General features: G+C 35.7%; 1 protein-coding gene across 23 annotated transcripts in view; it reads left to right on the forward strand.

The window, feature by feature from the left end:
- The window catches only part of MBTD1 (mbt domain containing 1), a 57,102-nt gene extending 33,241 nt beyond the window's left edge, over window positions 1-23,861 (forward strand). For 16 of the 23 annotated variants that reach the window (XM_074320545.1, XM_074320543.1, XM_074320547.1 and 13 more), the window contains 12 exons: window positions 4,069-4,186; window positions 6,625-6,759; window positions 7,020-7,108; window positions 7,314-7,548; window positions 8,165-8,220; window positions 8,558-8,662; window positions 9,602-9,749; window positions 10,633-10,715; window positions 11,133-11,367; window positions 11,846-11,923; window positions 15,372-15,563; window positions 20,664-23,861. In XM_074320545.1, the coding sequence (XP_074176646.1) occupies window positions 4,069-4,186; window positions 6,625-6,759; window positions 7,020-7,108; window positions 7,314-7,548; window positions 8,165-8,220; window positions 8,558-8,662; window positions 9,602-9,749; window positions 10,633-10,715; window positions 11,133-11,367; window positions 11,846-11,923; window positions 15,372-15,563; window positions 20,664-20,782 (1,593 nt within the window). In that variant the 3' untranslated portion in view covers window positions 20,783-23,861. Of the gene's footprint in view, window positions 1-1,518; window positions 1,636-4,068; window positions 4,187-6,624; window positions 6,760-7,019; window positions 7,109-7,313; window positions 7,549-8,164; window positions 8,221-8,557; window positions 8,663-9,601; window positions 9,750-10,632; window positions 10,716-11,132; window positions 11,492-11,845; window positions 11,924-15,371; window positions 15,564-20,663 lie in introns of those variants that run through there. The other 7 variants (XM_019731003.2, XM_019731004.2, XM_074320551.1 and 4 more) reach the window with 3 other exon arrangements.
- The last annotated feature ends 2,089 nt before the right edge of the window (window positions 23,862-25,950 follow it).

Genomic DNA, 25,950 nt, shown 5'->3' on the forward strand with positions numbered 1-25,950 from the left:
GTTTTTTTAAAAAAGGCCTTTGTACATACATGCCATAACTTTAAAGCTTACTATACTTTTTCATCCTGCCTCCACAAATATTACCTGGTATTACTAATATCATATTTTCTAATCCTCTCTTTAGTGCCTGACCTGTATGCCAGCTGTTTTGAGGTGATAAGGTTATCATATTTCTTTGCTAAAAGTATCACAAGTATGTTTTTGAATTTTAAGCACAAAAAAAGCCCTTTTGTTTGTGTATGCACAGTTTCTTTTTAGAGTAAAACTCATCTACCTATTTCTCAGGTATGTGTTTATTAGCAAAATAACCTCAAGTGAAAAAAAAATGTTTCCCCTCGCCTTGACCACACATACACACTTACATATGACTCCAGTGAAAGTTGAAAATAAATATGACATCACGTCCATTTTAACTAAAGTTAGAATCTTCACTTCTGTCGTCCTGGATTGCAGAATTTCTTTCTAATGGAAATAAAACTTAACTTGGAAATAAAACTTAAATTAATTTCTGGCACTTGTTAGTGCTCCATCTGAGTTAGCTGTTGTGAGTTGCCACGAAATAGAGTCTCTGCAGGAAAGCGCCTGTTTTATAGAAAGCCTAAAGAATTTAGATTATTTTCTTAATTTTGGTCTGACTTCTAAAATGGTTTTTTGTTTTCCTATTGCAGTCACCCAATTCTTAAACAATATTGGTTTAATCTGGGTGTGTTTTTTTAATCTATAGACTGTTTTATGCCTTTGAAACCATTACCCACTGCTCCCTGTCTTTTTTTACATACACATAGCATTCCCCCATTTGTAATCTTACTTCCACGGCAAGCACCCCATTTCCCTTTTGTACTCTCCTTGTGCTCCCATCTCCCTGCTACCACCATCCTACAAAGTAGATTCTGGTATCAAATCAAAAGGTGAGTGGACTTTCTGGAGAAAGGGGGAACAATTTTTTTTCCTGTTTCTACTTCCTATTCATTCCAGCAAATAGCATTTAGTAGTTCTAATCTCTTCCTAATTAATTTCCTGTTTTGTTTTCTCCCTTGTTAGCCAAATAATGTTTCATCTTTCTCTACTTGATGCACTTTAGTAATCAAATGCCTATTTGTCTCAAAGTATTTTAATAGGGGCTTTTTCTACATTTGTACTATCATTATTGGGAATGATTCTTTTTTGGTTACCTATGTGCAACTTCAGGACTAACCTCTGCCCACTTCAACTCTGTTAATAGTATTGAGGATTATGTGTGATTATCAAAAATTACAGGTTGGCAGCTCTGTGGAAGGAAATCTGTATTTCTGCTGTGCAGCATCATGTGTGCAGTGTATCAGCCCTCTGAGAGTAAATACTAGCTGTCTGGGCTATTGGACTATCTGGGAATGTTCCTGAAGTGCAGAAAATAAGACTTCCCACCGAATGATTTTCTTACACACAGTCAGGTGGAGGTTATCATACATTTGTGCTGGGGAGCCCTCAGCATTGGATTTGGCCATGTCCTGCAGGACCTGATGATAGCTTACCTTGCAGGGAAGGAGAGTCGCTCCCAGATAGCCCTCACGAGTGGCCCTGGAGCAGGAAGTGGTGCAGCAGATCTTCCTGGTTTGGGAGGAGCCTGAGGTGGACCTCTCGTCCTGAGTCTGGAAGGTAAATTTGTTGTTACCTGTAAATTATGGTTCTGCTAGTTCATGCTATGCCAATCCAGACTTTCAGAGGTATCCCTCCTGCCAGCAAGAGAAGACAGATGACTTGGATGAAGATGGCTGTCAAGCCCTGGGTCATTTAGTCTTCCACACTTAAGAATAGTCATTTTAAACAAAAGGGCAGATATATCTATGAAATTACCTTATTATTTCAACACTCAGAGCACATACTGTGCGATGACTCTGGTGCTCTTTTTTGTTGTTTCCGTTTCTTTTTTTTTTCTTAGAGTGGACCATATGGATTGGTTTAAGAGGGCCTAGCAGAACCACAAATTTACAGGCAAGAACAAATGTCACTTTCTGCTACTTTCTCCTATACCAATCCAGACTGTAGGAACCAAAACATAATATCCCCCAACTAAAATGAACAGTAACTTTATTTTTTAAGTCAGCATACTTGACACTTTGTTTTCTTTAATAATATGTGACTAAAAGTTATTTTCTCCATGCAATTGTTGAGGCTTTTTTTTTTTTTTTAAGTCTGTATGACATCGTCATATCTAGTTCAAAAGGGAGTCCTGTGTGCCAAATTCACTTAGCAGTGTGCCAACATAACCCCCAACTGGTCAGCATAACTATGCCTCTTTCTTCTCAATGAAAAATAAACCCATTCCATAAGATTTGGCAGCCAAAGAGAGATGAAGACCCTACCTTCATTCAGTACATGCATTTAACTAGATCTGTCTGCTCTGATTGGTTCGTACTCACAGAAATGAATACATACATGATCTTTGTGTTAATGTATCTTAGCTTTATCTACGTTACCTGTCTTCCTTCCAGCATCTCCTTTTCTGATCATACCTGCTGGCAATAGGGATGGCCCTACAGTCTAGAGTGATATAGAGGGAGATAGCAGAACCTGAACAGTCCAGTCTTTTAATTTAAAAAAAAAGCAGAAAGGGGTAGTTATGATGGATGTATTATTTTTTGCACAGCTCAGGGAGATAGTTATGTATACCCTTCCAGAATCACAAATAGTTGAGATAGGCCACAGTCTCCAAGTTACTGAGATACATTCATTGCTTGCTATTTCAAGCAATAGCCATAAATTGATTCTGTCTTTGGTTTCTAGACTTATCCTAGTTCAGTATTATTTGACATTTTCTTCCTCTCCGTCAGAAATTCCATAAACTATTGAGAGGATAGGGGTTGAGTATTGTTTTAGGCTAATCCTGTTGGGTTAGCATCTGCCAAGTATGGGAGGCTTTGCCTATTGCCCAGTGTTCAAATTGGCTAGTTCGTGTAACTCTTAGATGTCTTTGTTTACTCATCTTTGAGCTGTGAGGTTATTTTGTCTTTTCCTTGATTTGTTCATATTATCAGGTCTTATAATCTCACCTAATCCTTTTCTCTCTGATCAAGGTTCTAAATTATATTTAATTGAGGAGTTGCTGATATCAAGGGCCGCAGACTGTTTAGTATTTATTAATTATCAACATTTATATTCCTAAATTCACTTATTTGGTTAACCGTTGCATAAGTTCCAGATGATTGTAAATGGCCTTAAGTTTTGAGGATTAAAATGTAATGGAAATTGTAATTTGGGAACATATGTTAGATTTCGGAAAATTCCTTCATGATATTCATTTGGTTCGCTTTTCTGAGTCCCCATTTAGTGGGGAGGCTAATGATTACCACTTCTAACATTGAAAGTTTTCTCTTTGTTTGTAGTAACTCCTGCATGAGAAATTTAGAAATAATAAATTCTTGAACAATTTACCATGGTATGCATCTCCAAAAACTCTTTCAACTCCACCTTTTAAATAACTTGATTCAGTGCTTTTGCCACTTGTCTGTTTTAACAAACTGTATTTCTAGACTATGAATTGAACTAAGTTAAAAACATAGATAACTAAGTTTTATTTCTCCTCTGTTATTGGAAACCACATTGCAATTGAAATTATTTTCCTTTCTGTTCTTTGACCAGATCTTTTAAAATTAAAGGTTAAGGTAAAGTATATTCATTCGGTGCCTATTAAAAAGAATGAGTTTCTCAAGTCAACTTTATCCTGTGAAATCTATCAAGTTTGTGATTCAGCTTTTATAAAATTTTGCTGCTGTGATGTTGTATTAAGACAGTATTGAATTTTGAAGTCAACCTAGGTCTATTCTAGTATATGTGAATGCTTAACTTCATCGTTACCTTGACCCTATCACTGGCTTTTTCCAAATAGAATTCTGTGAAAAGGGAAATAAGAGTTAGGTATATTTTTATTATTTTTCTTCTTAATAAGAGTTATATTTTTAGAGAAAAATGAATGAATTTAATCGCATTTTTGGTTTAATTGTCCATTATTGACGGTCATGCTTAATATTGAATGATATGTTTTAGGCATTGTGCTAATAAGATGATAATTTAATAATTTTTATATGACAGGCACCTATGGGGATCTGCTGGGGTGATATCTCAGAAAATGTGAGAGTAGAAGTTCCCAATACAGACTGCAGCCTACCTACCAAAGTCTTCTGGATTGCTGGAATTATAAAATTAGCAGGTGAAAAGCATGCATAATAAATAATGTACTAGAAAATGCCGATTGTATTTGTAACTTGTAAGAAAGCATATGTATAAATTGTGTAAAAATGTTGTCAAATAAATAATAAATATGATAATAGGGCAGGGCTTAGCAAACTTTTTTCTGTAAAAAGCCTGGCAGTAAATATTAAGCTTTGTGGTCAGTCAGTACAATCTCTGTCACACTACTCGACTTTACCATTGTAGCATGAAAGCAGCCATAGCAATATATAAATTAATAGGCATGGCTGTGTGCTAGTAAAACTTTATTTATGGCACTGAAATTTGAATTTCATATAATTGTCATCATGAAATATCCTTTCTTTGATTTTTTTTCTAATTAAAAATGTAAAAACCGTTCTTAGATGGCAGATTATAAAAAGTCATTAGGTAGTAGGCCGGATCAGTTGACCATAATATAGTTTGCCAACCCGTTATATAGGGAAATACTTTGAAAAGTAACACAAAGTTAAGGTACTGGAAGAAAGTGATAAGGTTCATAATACTAAAAGTAAATGGGTGTTGATAATTTTCATATATCTGGAGTTCTTCCTTTTTCTTCATTCCCACTGTTTTTGTGTAACCTAGCCTTCATTACCGTATTGCTCATGAAATAAATGTGTTAGGTATCTACTGCATTAGACACTGTGGGCAGGTGATGTGCAGAAGTATAAGGTGTTGTTTTTTTTTCAGCAACTTCACATCTGCCCAGCGTTGAATATATTTATGACAAGGTACTCAGCGAGTGGTGGTGTAGGTTGGGCACCGTAGTACTTTAGAGGAGGGGGCAGCCACTCTAAGACAGTTGTCCTTAGATTACTGGAAGGAGGTGTCTTACTCATTCTGCTCTTTTTTCTAGTCCCATTTCCAGCAAGTATCCCCAAAACACCCTGCACACTGCTTACTATGTATTGCTGATAGACTTAATTTATCTAGCAATGATCATAATTTCATTTTTCTGCTCAAGTATCTTTAATGGTTTCTTTGTCCTTAAAGGATCAATATGGTCAGCATTTACAGCCATTTGAGTTGCACCATCCACCAGGGACAAAATATTTTGTTGCTCCCCAACATAAGTGTTCTGTTCTAAAGAATTTAATCTCTCACCTCCCTCATACAGCATGTTCTTTGTCATCACCTCTGCCTTTGCTTACTCTTCAAGAGTGTCCCATGCTCTGTACTCAACGTATATAACCCAATTCAATTCCCACCTATTCCTTGAAACATTTCTCCCGCCATATAAGTATTCTCTACATGCTTTTATTATTTGCTACACCGTAATTTAAAATAGTGATACATTCTTTCTGTCCTAGATGTTTAAGTTAGTTGCATTTAATATCCCAGAATTATTTTTGTCTGCCATCTCTGATTTTACATTTCTGTTTTATCTAATTGCTTCATATAACTTATTCTAAGCCACTTTAATGATGTTTTAGAAGTGAGCCTGATGTTAATCATGAACTAGAACTCAACAATAGTTAGCAGACTCATGAATTGTTTTGTGAATTATTGAATTTTAAAACTAAAAGTTTAATGCTGTAAATTTTTATCATAGATATTAACACATGAAAATGGTAACTGAACTTAGCTCCTGGCCTGAAACACAAGTTTATTGGGCCTTTTGTATTCCACTAAAGGCCTTAAATGAAACCTCAATTTATTATCAATAGAAGATTTACTAAATTATAAACAGGTTATGTCATATGCTTTTTGTTCTTTCTAGGAAATGCGGCTTCCTATTTGCTTATTTAGTACATATAGCTTTTAAATGATTTCACATACTTTTGTTTGCGTTCATCAATTTTATTTTTTTACCTTGGATTTTCAAATCTTATTTACAAACAAACTGGACAGAAAAATTTAGACTCTTGAAGTAGCCACATCCAAATTATCCAAGAATAATTAATTGGTCACCTGATTGGCTGGATAAAGCAATTTTTATTAAATATACTTTAACTGGATTTCTGTGACTTGACAAGTTTTTACTAATTTATCACAGTCTTCTTTCTTTTCAAAACTACATGTTCTAGTAGCACTCTCCCACCCCTGTTTTCACTGAGAATTTCATTTCTAGAATTTAAGAAACTATGTGTAAAATTGAAATATATTCAAAGGAGGAGCCTTGCTCTGAAAACAGTTAAACTAATTGCATTGTACAAATGGTTGTCAAAGTCTGATCCATACACCAGTAGCAGCAGCATCCCTGGGGACTTGTTAGAAATGCATGTTCTCAGACTCAACCAAGATGTACTAAATCCGAATCTCGGGGGTGGGGCCCAGCCATCTGTCTGTTCACAAGCCCCACACATGCTCTTGTTGCAGTTGCACGCTGATATCAAACAGCCACTACCAGCAGCTGTATCCTGTTTTACGTCATTTGATTTTCTCATTATGTGGTGATTGATTTGTTGGTTTCAGGTTACAATGCCCTCTTACGATATGAAGGATTTGAAAATGACTCTGGTCTGGACTTCTGGTGCAATATATGTGGTTCTGATATCCATCCAGTTGGTTGGTGTGCAGCCAGTGGAAAACCTCTTGTCCCTCCTAGAAGTAAGTAGCTTACTTATCCTTATTGTAATTTAAATATATGTACTTTAATGCAATTTCACACATAGTAACATTAAGGTGATACAGAAATTAACATACTATTTTTTGGTAAGTCTTACTTGTTTTCTCTATTTTTGTTGCTCTTTTTCAGGACTGTAATACTGTAAATTGCAAGGAAATTTGTTACTTTTGTTTTAAAAAATACGTTTAAGAAGCAATTCTACTCTTTGCTAAAGTGTAACTGGTTATTTGTTTTGTTTCAGCTATTCAGCATAAGTATACAAACTGGAAAGCTTTTCTAGTGAAACGACTTACTGGTGCCAAAACACTTCCTCCCGATTTCTCACAAAAGGTAAAAGACAGAATCTTAGAAAGTACTGAAGTGTTAAATGAGAGCTCTACAGAAAGGAGTAACTTCTAAGTTTTTTAATGAGTTACTTCAGTGAGCTAGATCTATGTTAAATATCAAGTGCACTCAGTTTTAAATAATGCAATATGAAAAGGATTTGTAGACCTTTGTCATGAATTTCAAAGTTTGTGTCTGTTTTTGTTTCAAGGTTTCAGAAAGTATGCAGTATCCTTTCAAACCTTGCATGAGAGTAGAAGTGGTTGACAAGCGGCATTTGTGTCGAACACGAGTGGCAGTGGTGGAAAGTGTAATTGGAGGAAGATTAAGACTAGTGTATGAAGATAGTGAAGATAGAACAGATGACTTCTGGTGCCATATGCATAGCCCATTAATCCACCATATTGGTTGGTCTCGAAGCATAGGCCATCGATTCAAAAGATCTGGTAAGCACCTGTCCCAAGACCTCCTGCTGAAAATATCATTAAGGCTGAACTGTACTGCTTGGTTACTTTTCTCTACAGAATAGCATAGATCAAAAATAGCGTCCTAGTTGTCTGGGCTGCTTATTCTACTTTAATTAGGGAAGCTTCCCACCAGAATATTAGTGTCCTAATTAATTCCTTTATCTTCCTTCCACGTGTTCTCAATTAAAAAAAATAACGCACTTTTGCTCACGACTACATTTGTTTTCTTAACACTTTTCTTATCCAGCCCATTTGAAAGATCTAAAGATGGCATTTCCTTTTTCATTCCATTTTAATCAAAATAACAAGATTACATGTGGTTAGACTTAATACTAAACACATTAAAACATACTTATAAAGTGGTAATTCTCTAAAAAGGGAGTTACTAGCATTTTAATTGGCTGAATGTATTTAATGGCACATGTACTTTGAAGAAAGAATGACTACTAGAGATTATTCACCATAAATGTAGAAGGCATGTATCTTTGCCATGTTTTAGAGTATACATACCTTGTGAGTTTAAAACCTTCAAAGAAACGTGGTTTTTGGTCTTCTCACAAATGCTGACAGATTAGTATGTAACTTTTCCTTGTAGATATTACAAAGAAACAGGATGGACATTTTGATACACCACCACATTTATTTGCTAAGGTAAGAAGTTTTTATAAGAACCCTCATTTGTAAATTAATGTTTGAAAGAGGGTTGTGGGTTTTTTCCTAAAACTATGGAAATCACAATTACATGTGTTCACTTAAAAGAATTAAGACCTTGTAATTCTTAGGTGTCACACCATTGATTATAATTATTCTTAAGTTCTGTTTGCCTGAATTCTCTCTGTTCCCTAGTAGAAGTTTGAGCTATAATATTAGGTAGGTAGGAGAAGACATTTGGTATTTTCATCTGGTCAACTTTTCCAAATTGGTAACATTTTAATTATTAAAATGATAATATTTGTAACAGTAGATGTGCTTTCGTGTAATTCTTTAGGTAAAAGAAGTAGACCAGAGTGGGGAATGGTTCAAGGAAGGAATGAAATTGGAAGCTATAGACCCATTAAATCTTTCCACAATATGTGTCGCAACTATTAGAAAGGTAAGAGAATGGCTTTTAAAACATAGAAATGCAGTAATAGAAACGGGGTTTAAGGTAACAGGAGAAGGAGGCCTCTAACATACTCATTTTGACATAAAATGTGTGTGTCTGGATCTTTACTAGGGAGAAGGTCACTAGTAATTTCAAAATGAATTTGAATTCTCTCATCAGAAGTCCTCTGTTTATATAGCTTGTTGTTATCTTGAGTCTGCTACCTTTATTTGGGTCTCTGGGTGAAGACTTTTTAGGAGTTCATTATATAAGAATAGTATTTCTTCTGTTAAGTGTAAACTATTTCAAAATAAAATATTGTTAAATATTTTTAATGTACTGGAAAATGGGAGTGCAAGAGATGGTGTTTTGGAGCAAGGTACCAGTGGTGAAGTATGTCTCGCGGGGGAACAACAATCTGAGGTGCAAAGGAAGGAATGTGAGGACCCTCCACAGCCAGCCTTAGTTTCTGTCATAGAGGAGCATGGTTACCTGCAGCATAAGAGAGGGAAAGTTGGAGCTTGAAGAAGGTGTAAAGGATTTGGAAAAACTCCTCCTTATGTGATAAATCCAAAGGAAAGAAAGAAAGTTATTACTGAATAGGATTTAGATAGAGCCCAGCCAAGACTGGACAGTTACATTGTAAAAGAGCACTCAGCCCAGTTTCGTTTCGCAGCAGCAGACAGCCTTAGCCATTGATAAAGGCACTGTTTTCCTCGACATCTGAAATCACTTCTGTGTAACCCTGCTTTTGTTTATGGTGCACAGTAGAATTTACATAGATTTTCCGTTATAATTTCTATTATTTAACATAATTTAATGAAGGTGCATTTTGCACTTTTAAGAGCCCTTTATGTAATAGGTTTTCCATTCTTGTAGTATGTCACTGAAAAGATCATTTTTGTAATAGTGGTACCTAATTTCAAGTATGTGGAATTCTCTTAAAAGGTGCTAGCTGACGGATTCCTGATGATTGGGATCGATGGCTCAGAAGCAGCAGATGGATCTGACTGGTTCTGTTATCATGCAACCTCCCCTTCTATTTTCCCTGTTGGTTTCTGTGAAATTAACATGATTGAACTTACTCCACCTAGAGGTACTTCGTCCTAATACAAACACTGGGTTGTCATTCTTGCTTGTTTTACATGGTATCTGTTTACAACATTTAACATAGCCCTAAATTTCTTGCTGTGTGAATATATAATATGTGTATATATTGCACACATAAGTATATGTATACATAACAAGAGCTGTGGGGTGCTCTAAAAATGTAAAGCACTGTATTCCAGCTAGCTTTAATACACTACATTAGGATAGAATGTTTTCCTGAGCTACTGTACATCTTATAATATGAACTAGTATTCTTAGGCACTGTTGAGGTGGTGATGTAGGCTCAAGAGGCTATTGCATGCATAAACTTTTTAAAAAATAGATACTTCAGATTTGGAGGAAAAGCAAGGTTCCACTTGTAGATTCCCATGTGACTTTTTAAAAAAAGATATACCCTTAAATAGCTCTCGGGGCTCAATCAGTAACTGTCCTAATTTCAGTATCTAAGCCTTGGGTTTTTCTCTTAAAAAGGAGGAAAGCCAAAACCAGAGGTCTGTAAAAATAGTATTTTCCCAGCCAGTTTTCTTTCTTGCAAAGAAAGAAAAATATCACTGGAAAGTGTTCAATGCTAGACTATTCTGAGCCTAGGATTGAAAAAAGCAAAAGTCTGTACTACTTATGGTGGACAGAACACAGGAGAGTCACTTTTGCATTAGCATAAGTAGTTACACCAGTATCTGTCTAGAAAAGAAGGAAAACCCTTATAACGTGGAGGAATTATTGGGCTCAGCAGTATTATAGCCTGAGTTAAAAATTTATCATATAACCTAAAATTGGAGATTTTAAGTGTGCTGAGTTACTTTTTTTCTGCATTTTAGTATTATGCTAATTTTAAGTGAACTGCTCCTAAAACCTTTTGTGTCTTTCAGGTTACACAAAACTTCCTTTTAAATGGTTTGACTACCTCAGGGAAACTGGCTCCATTGCAGCACCAGTAAAACTATTTAATAAGGTAAATTTAAATGATGGCATAAGTCTGTAGAATTTTTTTGATACCACACAAGTGTAAATCATTGTTGATCAAAATGTCTTTGCTTTATGTTAGGATTTCATAGTGGAGATTAATATAAATAAATATGGAGTACTAAAACAATGTAAACGTTACCTAGGACGTGAAACTTGTTTCCAAAGTTTGTTTCATTTTTTAATCTGAGTAAAATAGAAATGAATACATTGCCTAGCTAGTTCTTAAATGCTTCACCTTCACATATTTCAATAACTAAAGAATTACTGGGGATTTTTTTTGTTTAAATGATGTTAATTTGGTTATGTTTTGGTTACATTGCTTCCCCTTTTTTCCTGTCTTAGTGATAGTAGAATTGTACATTCTTCTTCTCACCAGTGTTAATGTTTTGCCTCTCCATGTCAGGATGTTCCAAATCACGGATTTCGTGTAGGAATGAAATTAGAAGCAGTAGATCTCATGGAGCCCCGTTTAATATGTGTAGCCACAGTAACTCGAATTATTCATCGTCTCTTGAGGATACATTTTGATGGATGGGAAGAAGAGTATGATCAGTGGGTAGACTGTGAGTCTCCTGACCTCTATCCTGTAGGGTGGTGTCAATTAACTGGATATCAACTACAGCCTCCAGCATCACAGTGTAAGTTGGTATACAGAAAAGGTGTCCTTTTGTAAAAATCAGCAATTCTCCAGAGGACTATGTCACATAAATCATCTTGTGAGCTCACAGGACAAGAATATACCTATGTCTGATTGGTTGCCAGGTAAGACCTTAAGACTCAACAACAATATCACAGAATCAGACCATGTGTACCATGGCTGTGTGAATTCGATAGTCAGTTACATAATGACTATAGAAACATATCAGTAAGAGTACTCACCCAATTAGACTTATTTTAATGAGTTTAAAACTATAGGCTAAAAATGTTACTGGTATATAATAAGTGCTTATTGACTAAATAGAGGAATCTGTCATGGTTTTACTGGAACAAGTACCCTTATTTCCAAAGCATTACGTACTTTTATAAGCATAATGATCTTGGTAAAGATAGTTCATCTAAGTTGTATCTATAGTTGTAAACAATTATCTGGTACCAATATTTTTTTTTTTTTAACAGCATCGAGAGAAAGCCAATCAGGTTCATCGAAACAGAAGAAAAAGGCTAAGTCCCAGCAATACAAAGGACATAAGAAAAGTGGGTCACCATATGGTGTTTATATACATTTCCTAAATTGTTAACCACTTGAGGTCACAGTATTCTTGCACAGAAAACGATATCCCATGTGAGCTGATGAGTATGCGTTGTGTACTATGCTTAAAGGTGCAGTATGCCATAAAAGGCAAACATTTTCAATAATGAGAAACTTTTTAATTGACGGAATAAATGATTACCATAACATTTAAAACATATGGTAAAGAACAGCCTACAAATGATTTTTGAAATAGTACGTAAACCTACTGAAAACTCTCCTTTAAAACCTTTTTATTAAAAAATTTAAAAAGCAGATGCTTGATGCTTCCAGTAGACTTGGAGCCTAATAAACCCATCCTTCTTATAAACCAGAACTCTTTAGAATGATCCTTAAAAGAAATTCAAGTTGACTAAGTCAGGCTTAAGTACATTTTTCTAAATATGCTATCTATATTTTTCCTTATAATGAATGATTATGGTGTTAATAGCCAAAATAATATAAAATATATTGATAGCTCTACTTGATTCTTGTAAAATCTTGTTCCCCAGCATAGAAAGCCACAGATTCTCTTCATGAAGCTTGTCATGGACTATTTCAGTCTGAGATTATTTTCATGTAAAGATATGAAAATAAAAAGTACATTTGAAGATTAAAACTAAAACAGGTTTGTTTCCAGCTAACTTGCCAAATGTTCAAATAAGTGCTAATCTGTCTCGTTAACAACCAAGAGACTTACCTTTCTGATTATGGTTGTTTCTTTATAAATTTTTTTCAGTGGGGAACTTAAAGCCACTTCATTGGTACTTTAGTTTCCTCCCAGTGTGAAGCCCTGCTCAGCCTCACAGTAGTGATAACCTTCAGGCCTATCTGTTACCCTCTCTTTTCTGTTATAGGCATAAGCTTCCCATAGGTCTAGAAGTATTTTGCCCACTAGCCATTTGCCACATTTGTTATTCACCTAAAGGAACTTTCGACAGCATTGCCAGACTGGGCATATCAAAGTGATTTCCCATTTATCTCGAAACAATTAGGAAGAAATCACATGGGAACTTGCCTAGTAGACTAACTATAATAGATGTGATCCCTAAGCTTTCTGGATGGTTGACTAACAGAGGTGGTTTAAACCTGTCTTTTCCCTTTCTATTTATTGGACAAGACTTTGAGATTTCAGAAGTTTATTTCCAAGATATTGAATTAAAGTTTTTTATTATTTGGTGGCTTTGTAAGGTATACTCTTCAGAACTAATTTCTGAGCATAGTATACACAGTTCACATACCTCCTTCAGGGTGACTTTTGCAGGGTTTGTTTCTAGCTTATGGGCTTTAATGATTTTCAATTAATGGGTTATGGACATAGAAATAAATATGAAATTAATGAAGTGATAATATCAGTACCCCAGTTTTTAGTGACATTTAACATCATCAGATTTCTTGATTAGCTGGAAAAAGTGAATTTAGCTGTAAGTATAATGTGTTTTAACTATAATATTTTAATAGCTTTTAATATTATGGCATCATCTCTGATGCCTTTAAATTGTCCTTTGGACATAGAAAGAAAAAGAACTATGGACACACAATCCTCTATTAGTAAATCCTTGGGGCTAGATGTGTTTGGGATTTAGAATTTTCTGGATTTTAGAAAAATACAGTTTGTATAGCATGTATTATGCTACCCTTTGCATATTCTGGAGCATTTTCTGAAGCAAAATACACATAAATGTTTACATTAAATGGGCCAAATAAAGATTATAAATAGTATTACCAACTGAGGTCTGGCTTTGTTACCAAAGTTTTACCACAAAACCTTTGAATTTTGGAGTTGAGAATAAGGAATTGTAGTGCCATGTGAATGAAAAAAGAAGCAGTCTTCGTTGTAAGGGTACTGTTGCTCCTTTTATTTATTTATTTTTTTTACTCAGGAAATCGTTTATTAGAAATTTTGCCCACAAAACTTTACTTACCCAAATATGGAAGAATTTGGGATCCAGAAACCTAGGTCATCCATTGCTCGCGTGCAGATTTATATCACTAACAGATAGGCCACAAAACCTATTATTTGTTTTAAGTTTGCCTACAGATTATTATATTCTGGTTCTATTGTTTCATCTTCTAGCTCTTCGGTCTTTTCTGTACCTAAAATCAGTATGTTCTTTGGTAGTGTTTATTTTTTACAGAACTAGACAAGTTAATGGGCTTCATTATTCTTAGCTTGTTTTGTAATGAGCTGTGTTCTTGCTATGAAGGGATAACTATTAACTAGTGCTTTGGAAAAATAAGTAATGTTCTGCCAAGAGGATGTGCTCATGTGATCTGTTGTGTGCACGTGATCTGTCCAATCTGAGAAGCCTTTTTTTCTCAAGGTTTAGTTATTCTAGAGCCGGCAAACCAGCCCTGATTTCTGTACCATCTTCAGGGGCTATTATAAGTAGTAGAGAGTTGGAGCTTCTCCTTGTGTTTTTACCTCTTAAGTGTAGTACATTAGAAAAAGTCTAAATGATTGCTACCTGTGATTCAGCTTTGGCAGTTGCGAGTTGAATGTGTACTCACTAGTAGCTTAGTTTCCAGATCATCTTACATAGGAATACTGTCTGGCTTTGATTTGTCTTTTAGCCCTGATTTTGTAAAGCATAATTTCTGATTGCCCTTGCCTGGGTCATTTGTATACTCTGGAAGAAAACAAAATTTATAGTCACAAAGATTCGTAAGTATCCTTCACTTTCAGCCTGACTAATGCAATGTGCTTGGTTGTTCAATATTTGCAAAGTTTAGAGTATCTTTTTCTGTGAGTGAAAGCATTGTTTAAGTCTGAAAGCTTATGGTTGCTTATGAAATATAACCAGTGGGTGTTTCAAAAGAAATTAGATTGCTTTAGAACTTGCAGGCAACAAGCTTTACATTTTAGAAATGCTTTTCAGAATAAGAATTATAAGTGTTTTTGAAAATAGTGGATTGTAAGTAAGCCAAAAGTTAGGGGAGCACATTTCATATCAGTGAAATCCTGCCACCCAGATAAAAGTGTTTGATTTCTCCCTGAAGGCCAGTGTTTGGGCTTATATGGGCAGTGAAATGCTACCCTACAAGTAGGGTTTTAAAACCCTCTCTTCCATTGGATTTTCAAACCCCCTCAAGCTGAAATTTTCTTGAAGGAAATTAGCTAGCTGTTCTCTACACTGAATGCTCTCTATAGTTCATTTTGCTCTTTCGTTTTAAATTTATTTGCGAGTCAGGGAGCAGGATTACCAGACTCCCAGAGACTAGAAGTAAGCTCCTGCATCATCCTCCCCCGAAACATACACATACATACACTCCTTGTTTTCAGAAATACAAACCTTGCATAGTTGGTTCTCTTTTCAGAGTACCCTATGCAACACAACCTTTCCTAGTAATATAATGCACTTTTCTTGCCACGCATGTAAGTAAAAGCTTACTTTAGTTTGACTTGATATTTAGAGAGGAAGATGCCAATTGGGAAGAAGCCTGTCAGTTTGTCGAGCCTGCCCATGACAGGTGGGGTGCGGAGGAGCTTCTCTGGTGACGAAGAGTTGACTCCTCCTCCATATCGAACCCTTCCAGCACAGACAGCCCTGGAGGCCTTCCCACCTCCCAGCACTAGCCAAGAGTTCAGTCCCAGCCTCAAAACAGGTAATTAGTCACATCAGCACCTCAGGTACTACAGAGGGTAAAAGTCTGGGTAGGGGGGTGGGAGACAAAGCATGGTCTGGCATGACAGGTGCTGACTCATTAAATTTTCTTTTTCTTTCAACTGAAAAATTCATTTTCACTAGTCCTTCGTTGGTAGTCATTTCACTAAGATGAATCATCAGGGAAGGATTTTTATTTTGTTCTAAACCATTTCTGAGCTTCAAATTAGGGTAAAGCTATAATTTCAGTTTATGGAATTGTGAGACAACTTGGACTGTTTCTTGGTTTCATTAAAATGGTTGCACATTTGCATTGCAGAATTCTGTGTGACTTGACCTGGTGGAGAACTACACTACTAGGGATCGATCTGATTAGTCAGATCCAAAGATGAGGCTTTGTTCATAGCATTCCATAGTGTCTCATTCATTAGAAAGGAGACATGTTTTGTGTTCCGGTGTAATTTTGGTTCTGGTAGACATTTACCAGATGTAGACATAGGGTAAATTTTGGTTCTGGTAGACATATTCCTTAGTTGAATAACATGGACTTGGAAATACAATACCTGTATAATTTTGGTTTTGAACTTGAGTGAAATTTATTTCCATAATTTCATGTTTATGTATGTACAGTGGTTAATTGAGTGAACTAATTTAATTTGAATTTAATTGGTTAGGCCAAGCGGGTAGATTGTAAGGAAGACTACAAAAGGTTTTGCCCCTTGTAATTGCTAAGAACAAATATGTTATCATACAATATCATAAAGACTTCACTTGCATGTGGTGAACTTTAGACATGAGTACAGATCAGATAGCTTGAAAACCAAAGTTGTATCTGCCTTGGCGTATATTTTCCATATCCTAACTATTGCTTTTAAACCAAATTGTTTTATCTAATCATTCTTTAAAATGCCTTCTATACATTGAAAACCCAGGTGGGACTTAATACCTAGCTCTGTTTTCTTCTCATTCCTCTGTTTGCTAATTTTTTTGTTTGTTGGGTAATATTTTTGTGCCTCAAGTTTTCAGTCTTTTTTTTTTCTATTTTAAGATGTGTTCTTTAGCTTTTGCCTCCCTATATCAGTGTATTAGATCATTTTGATCATTCCCAGTCTGTTTCTCTAGAGGAAATTACTATACCTCTTTTGTGTATGGAAAAAAATAGATTAGGACTGCAAATCCTAAGCTTATCTGCTCTTTAACGGAAAAACTTTCAAAGTCTATTTAAAGAGCATTTTAGTTTTTTTGTTTGTCTCTTTAACTTTTTTCTTTTTGTACTTGTTATTTATGAAATAGTCTACTTTAACCTTTTAATTGCTTTAAGCAATTGCTTTAAGCAATTAACTGTAGATATTGTGAGCTCTGAATATATTTGAATTTTTATTGGAGTTTAGATGTGCTTTCTTGAAGCATTAGACTGATTTTGAAGAAGTGTGTCACGTTTTGTCAGAGGTTACTGAGTCATGTAAAATGGAACTTAACTTCTAGGATTGGCAAAACCAAGAGCTTAGAGTAAGATGCATGGGATGGAAACCTCAAGGCCTCTGAAGATTTCCTTTTTCCACCAGTGTCTGTAGTGTCTTCTGAGCTGGGGGCACATCTGTGGGACTGGTGTAATTTTACTGTGGTGAAACTGTGTTGGGACTGTGTTGTTATCTTAACTATCTGAAAGCTACAGTTTGATTAGCTATTGAGAGTGTTTATTATTTATACACTTCTTGCTAAGAAAATGATTTCCGTTAGTTTATCTTCTGAAATGTTAGTGATTAGAGTCAGTAAAGTGACTTCCTTTTTAAAATGGAGCTAAGAAAATGCATTTGTGTAGCCAGTGAAATGTAGCCACAGGATCTATTTTATTTCATCCATCCTTCATTGAGAATAAGGCCTGGAAAGGAGGAATGATTAGTGTGAAGATACCAGACAGGCTTTATTTTAGGTTCCATGAAAACAATAAAACTTTGCATTAAAACATTTCACATCTGAGTGAATGTTTCACCTTTATCTTGAGTTGCTTTTTTCTTTAGCACATCGTTTCCATGTTTTGACATGGGTAGAAGCATAATCCAGAAATGTGTTAATAGTAAATGCAAATAGTTTCAGGATGTGCTTTAGAATCTCAGCTTACCTTTTTTACGTTAAAAAAAAACAACAACAACATCCGTTTGAATGAAACATGTTTGGTCTTGAAGCACGATAATTCTTTTCTCATTCATTTAGCCATCTGATCATCATATAATAAAATATTGTTTTAATCAACCTTTTATTGTGGGTACTGCACCTTTAATGAAACTTGGGGATTTTTTTCTTTTCATGTGTTTATTTTCATGGTATTATTCAAATATCCTTAACAATGCATGTTTTTTAGATTTGAAGGGTAACTATTATACACTTGATGTTCTTCATAAAAGCATTTTTATTATATTAAGTTCTTTTTTAAAGAAAGGAAGAACTGCACGGTCTTGTTTGCTTTACCTTTCAACAGTCTGATGGGTGTTTGTTTTGCTATTATAGGCATACTGTATTTGCTTTTCAGTCTTGGAGCTGTTAAATTTTTTAACATCATTACCAAAACAATTAACAAAGAAACAAAATGAATTGGCATCTCTGATAAGATTATTTTTTAATAAATAAGATGCCAAAGACCATTATTTTTTAAACTAATCTTTTAACTAAAATCAAGACATGAAGTATTTATCTGTGACTGCACTATTTGACTCTTAACAGTGTAGCTATTTTCATATTGTTCCACATGGTGACATTGCCGAGTTGCAGCTTTATGAAAACTTAGGTGGTGGGAACATTTTCAGTCTGTTGAGATCTTGCTTCCAGGCATGGCCTCTGTTTGGCTCAAATAAACTCTAGTAAACTCTTACATAAAACAAAAAAAGAAAAGAAAAGTTAGTTGGCTACTACTCATCTAAATACATTTTTTTCTTTTTAATACAAGCAGTTCCAATTTACATTCCATATACCAGGTGTGATCAAAATATATGGTGAATATTTAAATATAATTTTATTTCAGAAAAAGACAGTGCATTGCCATTAATCTGCCTCAAAATATTCCCCCTTGCTTCAAACACACCCCATCATTCTTGCCACTTTCTGAAGCGGTTCTGGAAGCCCTCTTTCTTAAGTGTCGTTCTTTATTCTCCATCATGACAATGCTCTGTGTCACACATCGTTGCTGGTATGGCAATTTCTGTCACATAAAAACATTACGGTGTGTCCTCATCCACCTTGTTCACCGGATCTGGCACCATGTGACTTCTGGCTCTTCCCCAAGTCAAAATGACCATGAAAGGAAAACGTTTTGAATCACTTCAGGACATCAAGGCAGCCATACAGCGCAACTAAAGACACTCATGAAAGAGGACTTCCAGAACTGCTTCAGAAAGTGGCAAGAATGATGGGATAAGTGTGTTTGATGCGGGAGTGGGATGAGGGTGGTAGTATTTTCAGGGGTATTAATGGCAATGTGCCCTTTACTGTAATTTTTTTGTATTTTTAGCTCACACCTCCTATATGTATCCCCTCACTCTTGTAATGAGAAGATCCATAATGAAAGAAACAAAATTTTTACCTTTTATTTGGAGCCAATGTATCCAAGAAGCAAACTGGTTACTTCAGTGAGTCACACTTAACAGCCAGTCCATTCCCATTTTGGGGCACAGGCTGGGGCGGGGGAGCACAGTTTGTGACCCCTGATTTAGCAGATCTGTGCTGAAGCAATTGGAGAAAGTTGGCATTGCTCACCAGGGGATTAGACTCTAGTGAGTATGTTAACATACTAACATCTCCTGTTCTTTATATTATCTGAAACTTTACCAACTCGATTTTGGTTAAACAATAACTTTTTAAGAAAACTTAAACACATCTCTGAGACCTTGGTTGTTTTTAAGACTAGTTTTAACACCTAGCTGAGCTCATTTTCATTAAAACAGTAGAGAAGTAATTTTTTGGAAGGGGGGTTTCTATAGGAAGGTAAGCCTCAGGGAAAGGATTTAGGGCAGTCTGAAGTGACTAGATAATTTTGTTGAGGAATAGTAGTTTAAGAGAGGTTTATAAAAAGAGTTAGGAAAAAAATCTCAGAATTAAGCAACCTAAAATTTCTGCCTAAGACCAGTGCTAGGCCCAGCAAAGGAAAAGTTCTTTGTCTTCATCCTTGACCAGGTACAAGAAAGAGCCTTCCTGTCACTGGGAATTCTGACTAGCATGACTTGAGTGGCTACCCAGAAACCTAAACCCCACTGAAAATACTGGAAACGGAAAAATAGTTGTCCGTAGAAATAAAGACCAATTAGAACATAACCTATTGGTAAATTGAGGCCTATCATTGATTTGTTTTCATTAAAAAGCAAGTCGTCAGATAAGAACTCGGCTTAACTACTATTAAGTGATCCCATTGGTAATGTTAACCATTTTGTATCAGTGATTTTCACATTGCTGATGTCAGTAAATTTTTATTTTACCTCAAATGATTACTCATGTTTTTCATTATTTTAATTTTATTTATTTATAGATTTATTGATTGTATATTATAGATTATTTATGTGAATTATATGATTTATTCATGTGAATTATATAATTCATATTCTATTTATATTATAGATATTTCTATTTATAATATTTGATACCAGATTTATATATTTTCTTCTGAAGGGAGTCTTTTTAATAAAGGTAATCCTTGGAGATAAGATTGTATTAAAGTCATATTTATTGTATTACTTACTAAATATTATAGTTAAGAGCCATACATTGTTTGTATAGACAATGACACAAAAGTGAGTATTTAGTCATAACAAAAATTCTAATTCTAGTCAAATTAGTGATCTAATACCTTGAATATTTTGTTGAAGTTGTCTATTGTTCAGTGTCCAATGTGCAGTATTGTTCTGTTTTAGAACTTTCCTTAATTCAAAATATACTTTGGAAATTAAAATTACTTAAATGCTGTACTTCAGGGGATTAATTTTAAGAGTTACTGAAGAAATGAAGAAGTCTTATTAACTGTAAAGCTGGAGGAACATGAGATTAAAAATTAAAAGCAATCTGACTGTTCCAGAAAGGTTCAGTAACATCCCGTACATTTCTCTCTTTCATGCAGTGACTGCATTGCAGCTGAAGGAGGAGTTGATAGATGGAGAGGATTATAATTTCCTCCAAGGAGCATCTGATCAGGAAAGCAATGGCTCTGCCAACTTCTACATTAAACAAGAGCCCTGAGGTGGCTCAGAAACTGAGGGTGGGCGGGGACGACTTTTACACAGGACTGATTTCTAATCAATCCAGCTGTACAGCGGGGCTATTGTACTGGGACATTTTGCTAAACATAGAAAATTTCAGTTCCAGATTTTTCAGGTGGGTGGGGAAACTATTTTAGTCGTGGGGGGAAATTTTTCAATTTATAAAGATGGACAATTTTTGTGTTGTATTTGAAGCTTTTGAAAGAATTTTGTAATATTTTCCACGTTTGAATTTATGTGCATTGTTAACAAGAACTGAAATTCTAACTTTTTTGGTAAGATTAAAGTTTAGGTAGCAGGATTGAAGGAAATGATTTAAGGAGGATATAGTTGTAAACGCAAGTGAACTGTCATTACAAATGAACCTTTTTGGTACCTGTTGGGAGATTTGGGGGATTTTAGAAGTTAGGCCAGTCACATATCCAGCTTCCTTTGCTGCAGAAATATGCAACTGAAACCCCCTCGAGGAGGAGGGTTCGTCACCACATAGATCATGGAAGGGTAATTAATTCTGCTTGTTGGCATTTTGTTACAGCCCATTTTAAATGTACAGAAAGAAATGTTTTTCATTCTGTGAAAATTTATTTGGAGTTCTATATGAAACTGGAAGAACTCTGGATACTTTTATATGTTCTCCTTTAATTGAAAAATGATTTAAAATATCCTAACACTAAAGTGTTAAACTGGAATGGTTGACAGATATACAGGATGTCAGTCTACATGTTAAGGGGTTGGGGAAAATGCAGTATTGTCCTAAGTTTATTTCATTTTCCTTACTAAAAAATTACCCCATGAAAGGGATTCTGCTCAGTTTTCTGCCACCTCCCTCCATCTGTTAGATAATACTTGGTATAACCACACCCCAAAACAGATGTTCTGTATTACCAGAAGAATCAAAATCACAGTTGTTTAAAGCCAAAATAAGTTTAGATTTCAAAATCATTCCAGCTCTGCTTGTAACTATCCTGGATTTGTTAGAAAACTTAATTTGGAAGATAATTTAATTTTCTTAAAATTCCATATATATAGTAAGATTTGTCTTTATTTGTATTCAGAATTAGTTATAACAATATTAACTGATTTGGACCATTTTGAACATTCCCTGTTTTAAAATTCACATGGCTTCCTTTCAAAAAAGGATCTAAGGGTAAATTGGTGAAAGGTTTGCTCTCTGCATTTTCTAACTTTCCGAGTTGTGACTGAATGAGAGCTCTAGCATTTACCAGTGAGGTTCATAAACTAAACTCTCAGGAATTATTGCATCTGTTCTAGAAGTGCTTCTGGGTCTTAGCCTGGCCTCTTCAGAGTGGTAATACTGACCATCTCCTCTGGAATATAGGTAGGGCTAATTAGAAATTAATCAAAATGATTAAACTCTGCAGTCCTTCAGCCTATGGAATGCTTTAAAAATGTTAATGGAAAGCCCCAGGAGACCATTTTAGGTAAGATTTTTGTTTGGATTTTAAAATGCATAGAACGTTAAAAACCAGCAATTTATTTTCTAAAATACTGCTCTACTTTTGGGAATAATAGCATTGGTAATACGCACAGGTTTACCTCATTCTATGCAAGAGGGGTTAATAACATAAGGTTTTGTAGTTGCTACTGGAAGTAAAATTTGTTACTTTATAGTGTAAGAATGTATGGAATCGCATGTCAACATTTCTTAATACTAACTCTTTAGGGGCATAAATGCAGATCATATCAACGCCAAGTTGATTCTCATGTGTCAAATATATGTGAATTCAGCTGTTAAATTACTGGATATTTATCTTAAACCTTACTGAGAGGGACCTACTGTAAATGTGACATCCTCACACTTCCCAAATCTTTAACTTTTAAGGATCTTCCCATAAACGTAAAGCCTAAAAGACTTCCAAAGCAAGAGTTACAACAATCTTTATTCTCAGGCTTAGTGAATTAAACCCAGGACTCTGATTCCATGACACGGGCACAAGAAGCCAGTTTTATGGCATGCTCTCCCAGTACGTTGGGCTTAGGGGCTCTATGGGGAACTGAATAAGTCGGAGGCATTTGATTTGGAGCCTGGTAATTAATTCTGTGAAATGCTCACTTGTAGCCAGGTTTTATAAGCTTCCAATTCTAGAGCAAAACCAGGCTCTGGGTGTTTTCGAATCTCCAATCTATTCATGAAGTGTTTGTCTTGGTCCCATGACCAACCATTAAGGGTTGGTAAGGACTTCTGCAGTCTAAACACAATCTGAAGCCCTCTTCATTGTTCAGACTCTAACTCCTACTGCCAATGAACAGAAAATAAGTTAGTGCAGAGGAGATTTATGTATTAGCCATAACTCCAATTGTACAACTCAATAGCCCCGTTATCTTTTACGGTTCAAAATGTACTGCTGACCTTGGGTTTGTTTTTGTTTTTCCTGTTAGGATTATTTGGGGATTTTGGTAGTTTAAACTCTTTAACCTTTTCCTTGCTGTGTATGAGGAAAGCTAAAGCTGTTATCAACTTCTTACTCTACGGATACTAACACGGGTTTTCAGTGTTTGTTTGTTTTTATTATTATTAATTTTGCGTGATGTGAATACCCTTTCCCATCAATATTTGTATTATGGTGCTATATATTTGGTAATGATCCTTTACTATTGGGAAGGGATTTTAAAAATACTGTGATTAAACTGGGTTTCTTCCTTTGATTTTCATATTTTAAATAAAGCCACAGTCATTTATACAAAAGAAAAGCATCTGTCCCTGGGCAAATCTTTTGAGGACAGAGGTCAAAGTAAACTGCATAAGGTTTTTACATCATTTCTGTATGTATTTGATATATAGACCAATATCTGTACAAATTTAATCTTTTATTTTCTTGGTAAACTTGTGATTGTTGAGAAAGTATTTGAAACTTTCTCAGGAAGTGTATATAATGCGTGAAAAATTCCTTCGGAGAAATTTACGTTTCTTTCATTTTTACCAAATTGCAAATTTTCAGCATGGATGTGAAAAGCATTAAAATTATAACTTTGTGTACAAGATGAAAATAATTCACTAAATTTGCCCTTTTTTACACAAAATAAAACGTTAAAGTTAAGTTCTTTTTGAGCAATTTTTTTAATATGCTTTGGTCTTTGAGGAGTTTCCTTATTTATTCAAAGTATCAGGTAACTTCTATAAGCAAATCACAAGCCCCTGTGAAAGTCAGACCAGTTTCTTCCTCACAGAAATCTGTAATGTAAAAATGTAAAGCAAGCCTGTAAGAATTTACTACTAGCTGTAAGAAAATATGGGGGCGGGGGGGATGTATGGACAAGGTTGCATTTGAGCCGGGGTTTCATGGACAGAGGGAAAAGGCAAAAACCACAGTGCGAGCAGAGGTGAACATGAACCCCTTATGGGGTGTTGAAATCACATTAGCTAGAACGAACATGGTGTTTGAGGATTGGCTTGCTTGCTAGGGTACTTTGGGGTGTTTTTTTTTGCTCCAGTAACCCCAGCAGCGGAGTTCACAGGATGTAAATAAATTGTCCCAGCCAGTTGGTGCTGTTGACATTAAAAGGGATGCAAAGATGCCTTCTTTCAATGACTGACGCTGGAAAATTATTAAACTTTTACTGCAAAAGCAGTTTTTAGAGAATTTTATGGATGTAAAATAGTAATAAGATGGATTAGGTCTCTTCAGGGCTTAATTTTATCACACTTTAGGAAAATACAGTGCATTCCAAGGAAAACAAAAATGGAACCCAGTTTCGGCTTTTTCCTACTACCTTAATGGCTTGAACAGTTGCCCTATTAGATTGGAATTCCCAGGTTAGCTCTCACTATTCCATGAGTTTTGAGATATATATATACATATATATATATATGATTATAAAATACTCTTTAAACCATTACATGCCTCTTAGGAAACTAGTTTCCCAGTGTGCTTTATGCCCAGAATATTAAGAGTAACAGGGCTGGCCCGGTGGCTCAGGCGGTTAGAGCTCCATGCTCCTAACTCCGAAGGCTGCCAGTTCGATTCCCACATGGGCCAGTGGGCTCCCAACCACAAGGTTGCCAGTTCGACTCCTTGAGTCCCGCAAGGGATGGTGGGCTCCGCCCCCTGCAACTAAGATTGAACACGGCACCTTGAGCTGAGCTGCCACTGAGCTCCCGGTTGGCTCAGTTGGTTGGAGTATGTCCTCTCAACCACAAGGTTGCCGGTTCAACTCCCACAAGAAATGGTGGGCTGTGTCCCCTGCAACTAGAAACAGCACCTGGACCTGGAGCTGAGCTGCACCCTCCACAACTAAGACTGAAAGAACAACAACTTGAAGCTGAACAGAACCCTCCACAACTAAGATTGAAAGGACAACAACTTGACTTGGAGAAAAGTCCTGAAAGTACACACTGTTCCCCAATAAAGTCCTGTTCCCCTTCCCCAATAAAATCTTTTAAAAAAAAAAGTAAGTTCTTTTAAAAAAAAAAAAAGAGTAACAAGTGTTTCTCCCAAACAAGTTGTTTAACCAGCTTCCTGAGATAGGGAGAACAGTTAAACTGTTTCCTTTTTATAGACTCTTACTACCCAGGTGAGGGTAACCCTTGTTGGCCTATTAAGAATTCCAAGCCTCACAAGCAGGCCAAACTAGGGCTTGCCTACTGACAACAAACAGGTAATAATGTAAAAAGCAATGCACTTTTTAAGTAACACGTGTACTGTATTCAGACAAGTTTTAGTGAAAGCATGAAAAGTTCTGCACTGAGTTGCCCACTTCACACACCCAGCTGGTATATTAGGTCCAAAAACCCAACCTTCCTCCAGAGGCAGTACTTGAAGTCTCACCAGTCTTACCCTTTCTCATTCACTTCTGCCAAGTTAGGGCCTAACATCCAAATCCTCTCAGCTCTCACCACTCTCAATTTGACTTCACTTAACCTTCCAAACGCAGGACTTGGGCATGTCACTTGGACAACTGTATAAATAGTGAAGCACAGTGGACAAGAGCATGGAGTCTGATGCCTTCACTTGTTAGTCATGTAGGTGGCTGTTTCCTCAATTGCAAAATGGGGATACTAGTACCGACCTCCCAAGAGTTGTGAAGATTAAATTCATGTATGTGAAGTTCTTAGAACAGCCTGGCCAGAGTAAGCCCTCACTTAACTGCTGCTGTTAATCCCAGTCCCTTAGCCAGTGCACATAAGGA

This window comes from Rhinolophus sinicus, linkage group LG15 (genome assembly GCF_036562045.2).
Source record: "Rhinolophus sinicus isolate RSC01 linkage group LG15, ASM3656204v1, whole genome shotgun sequence".
Lineage (NCBI taxonomy): Eukaryota > Metazoa > Chordata > Mammalia > Chiroptera > Rhinolophidae > Rhinolophus > Rhinolophus sinicus.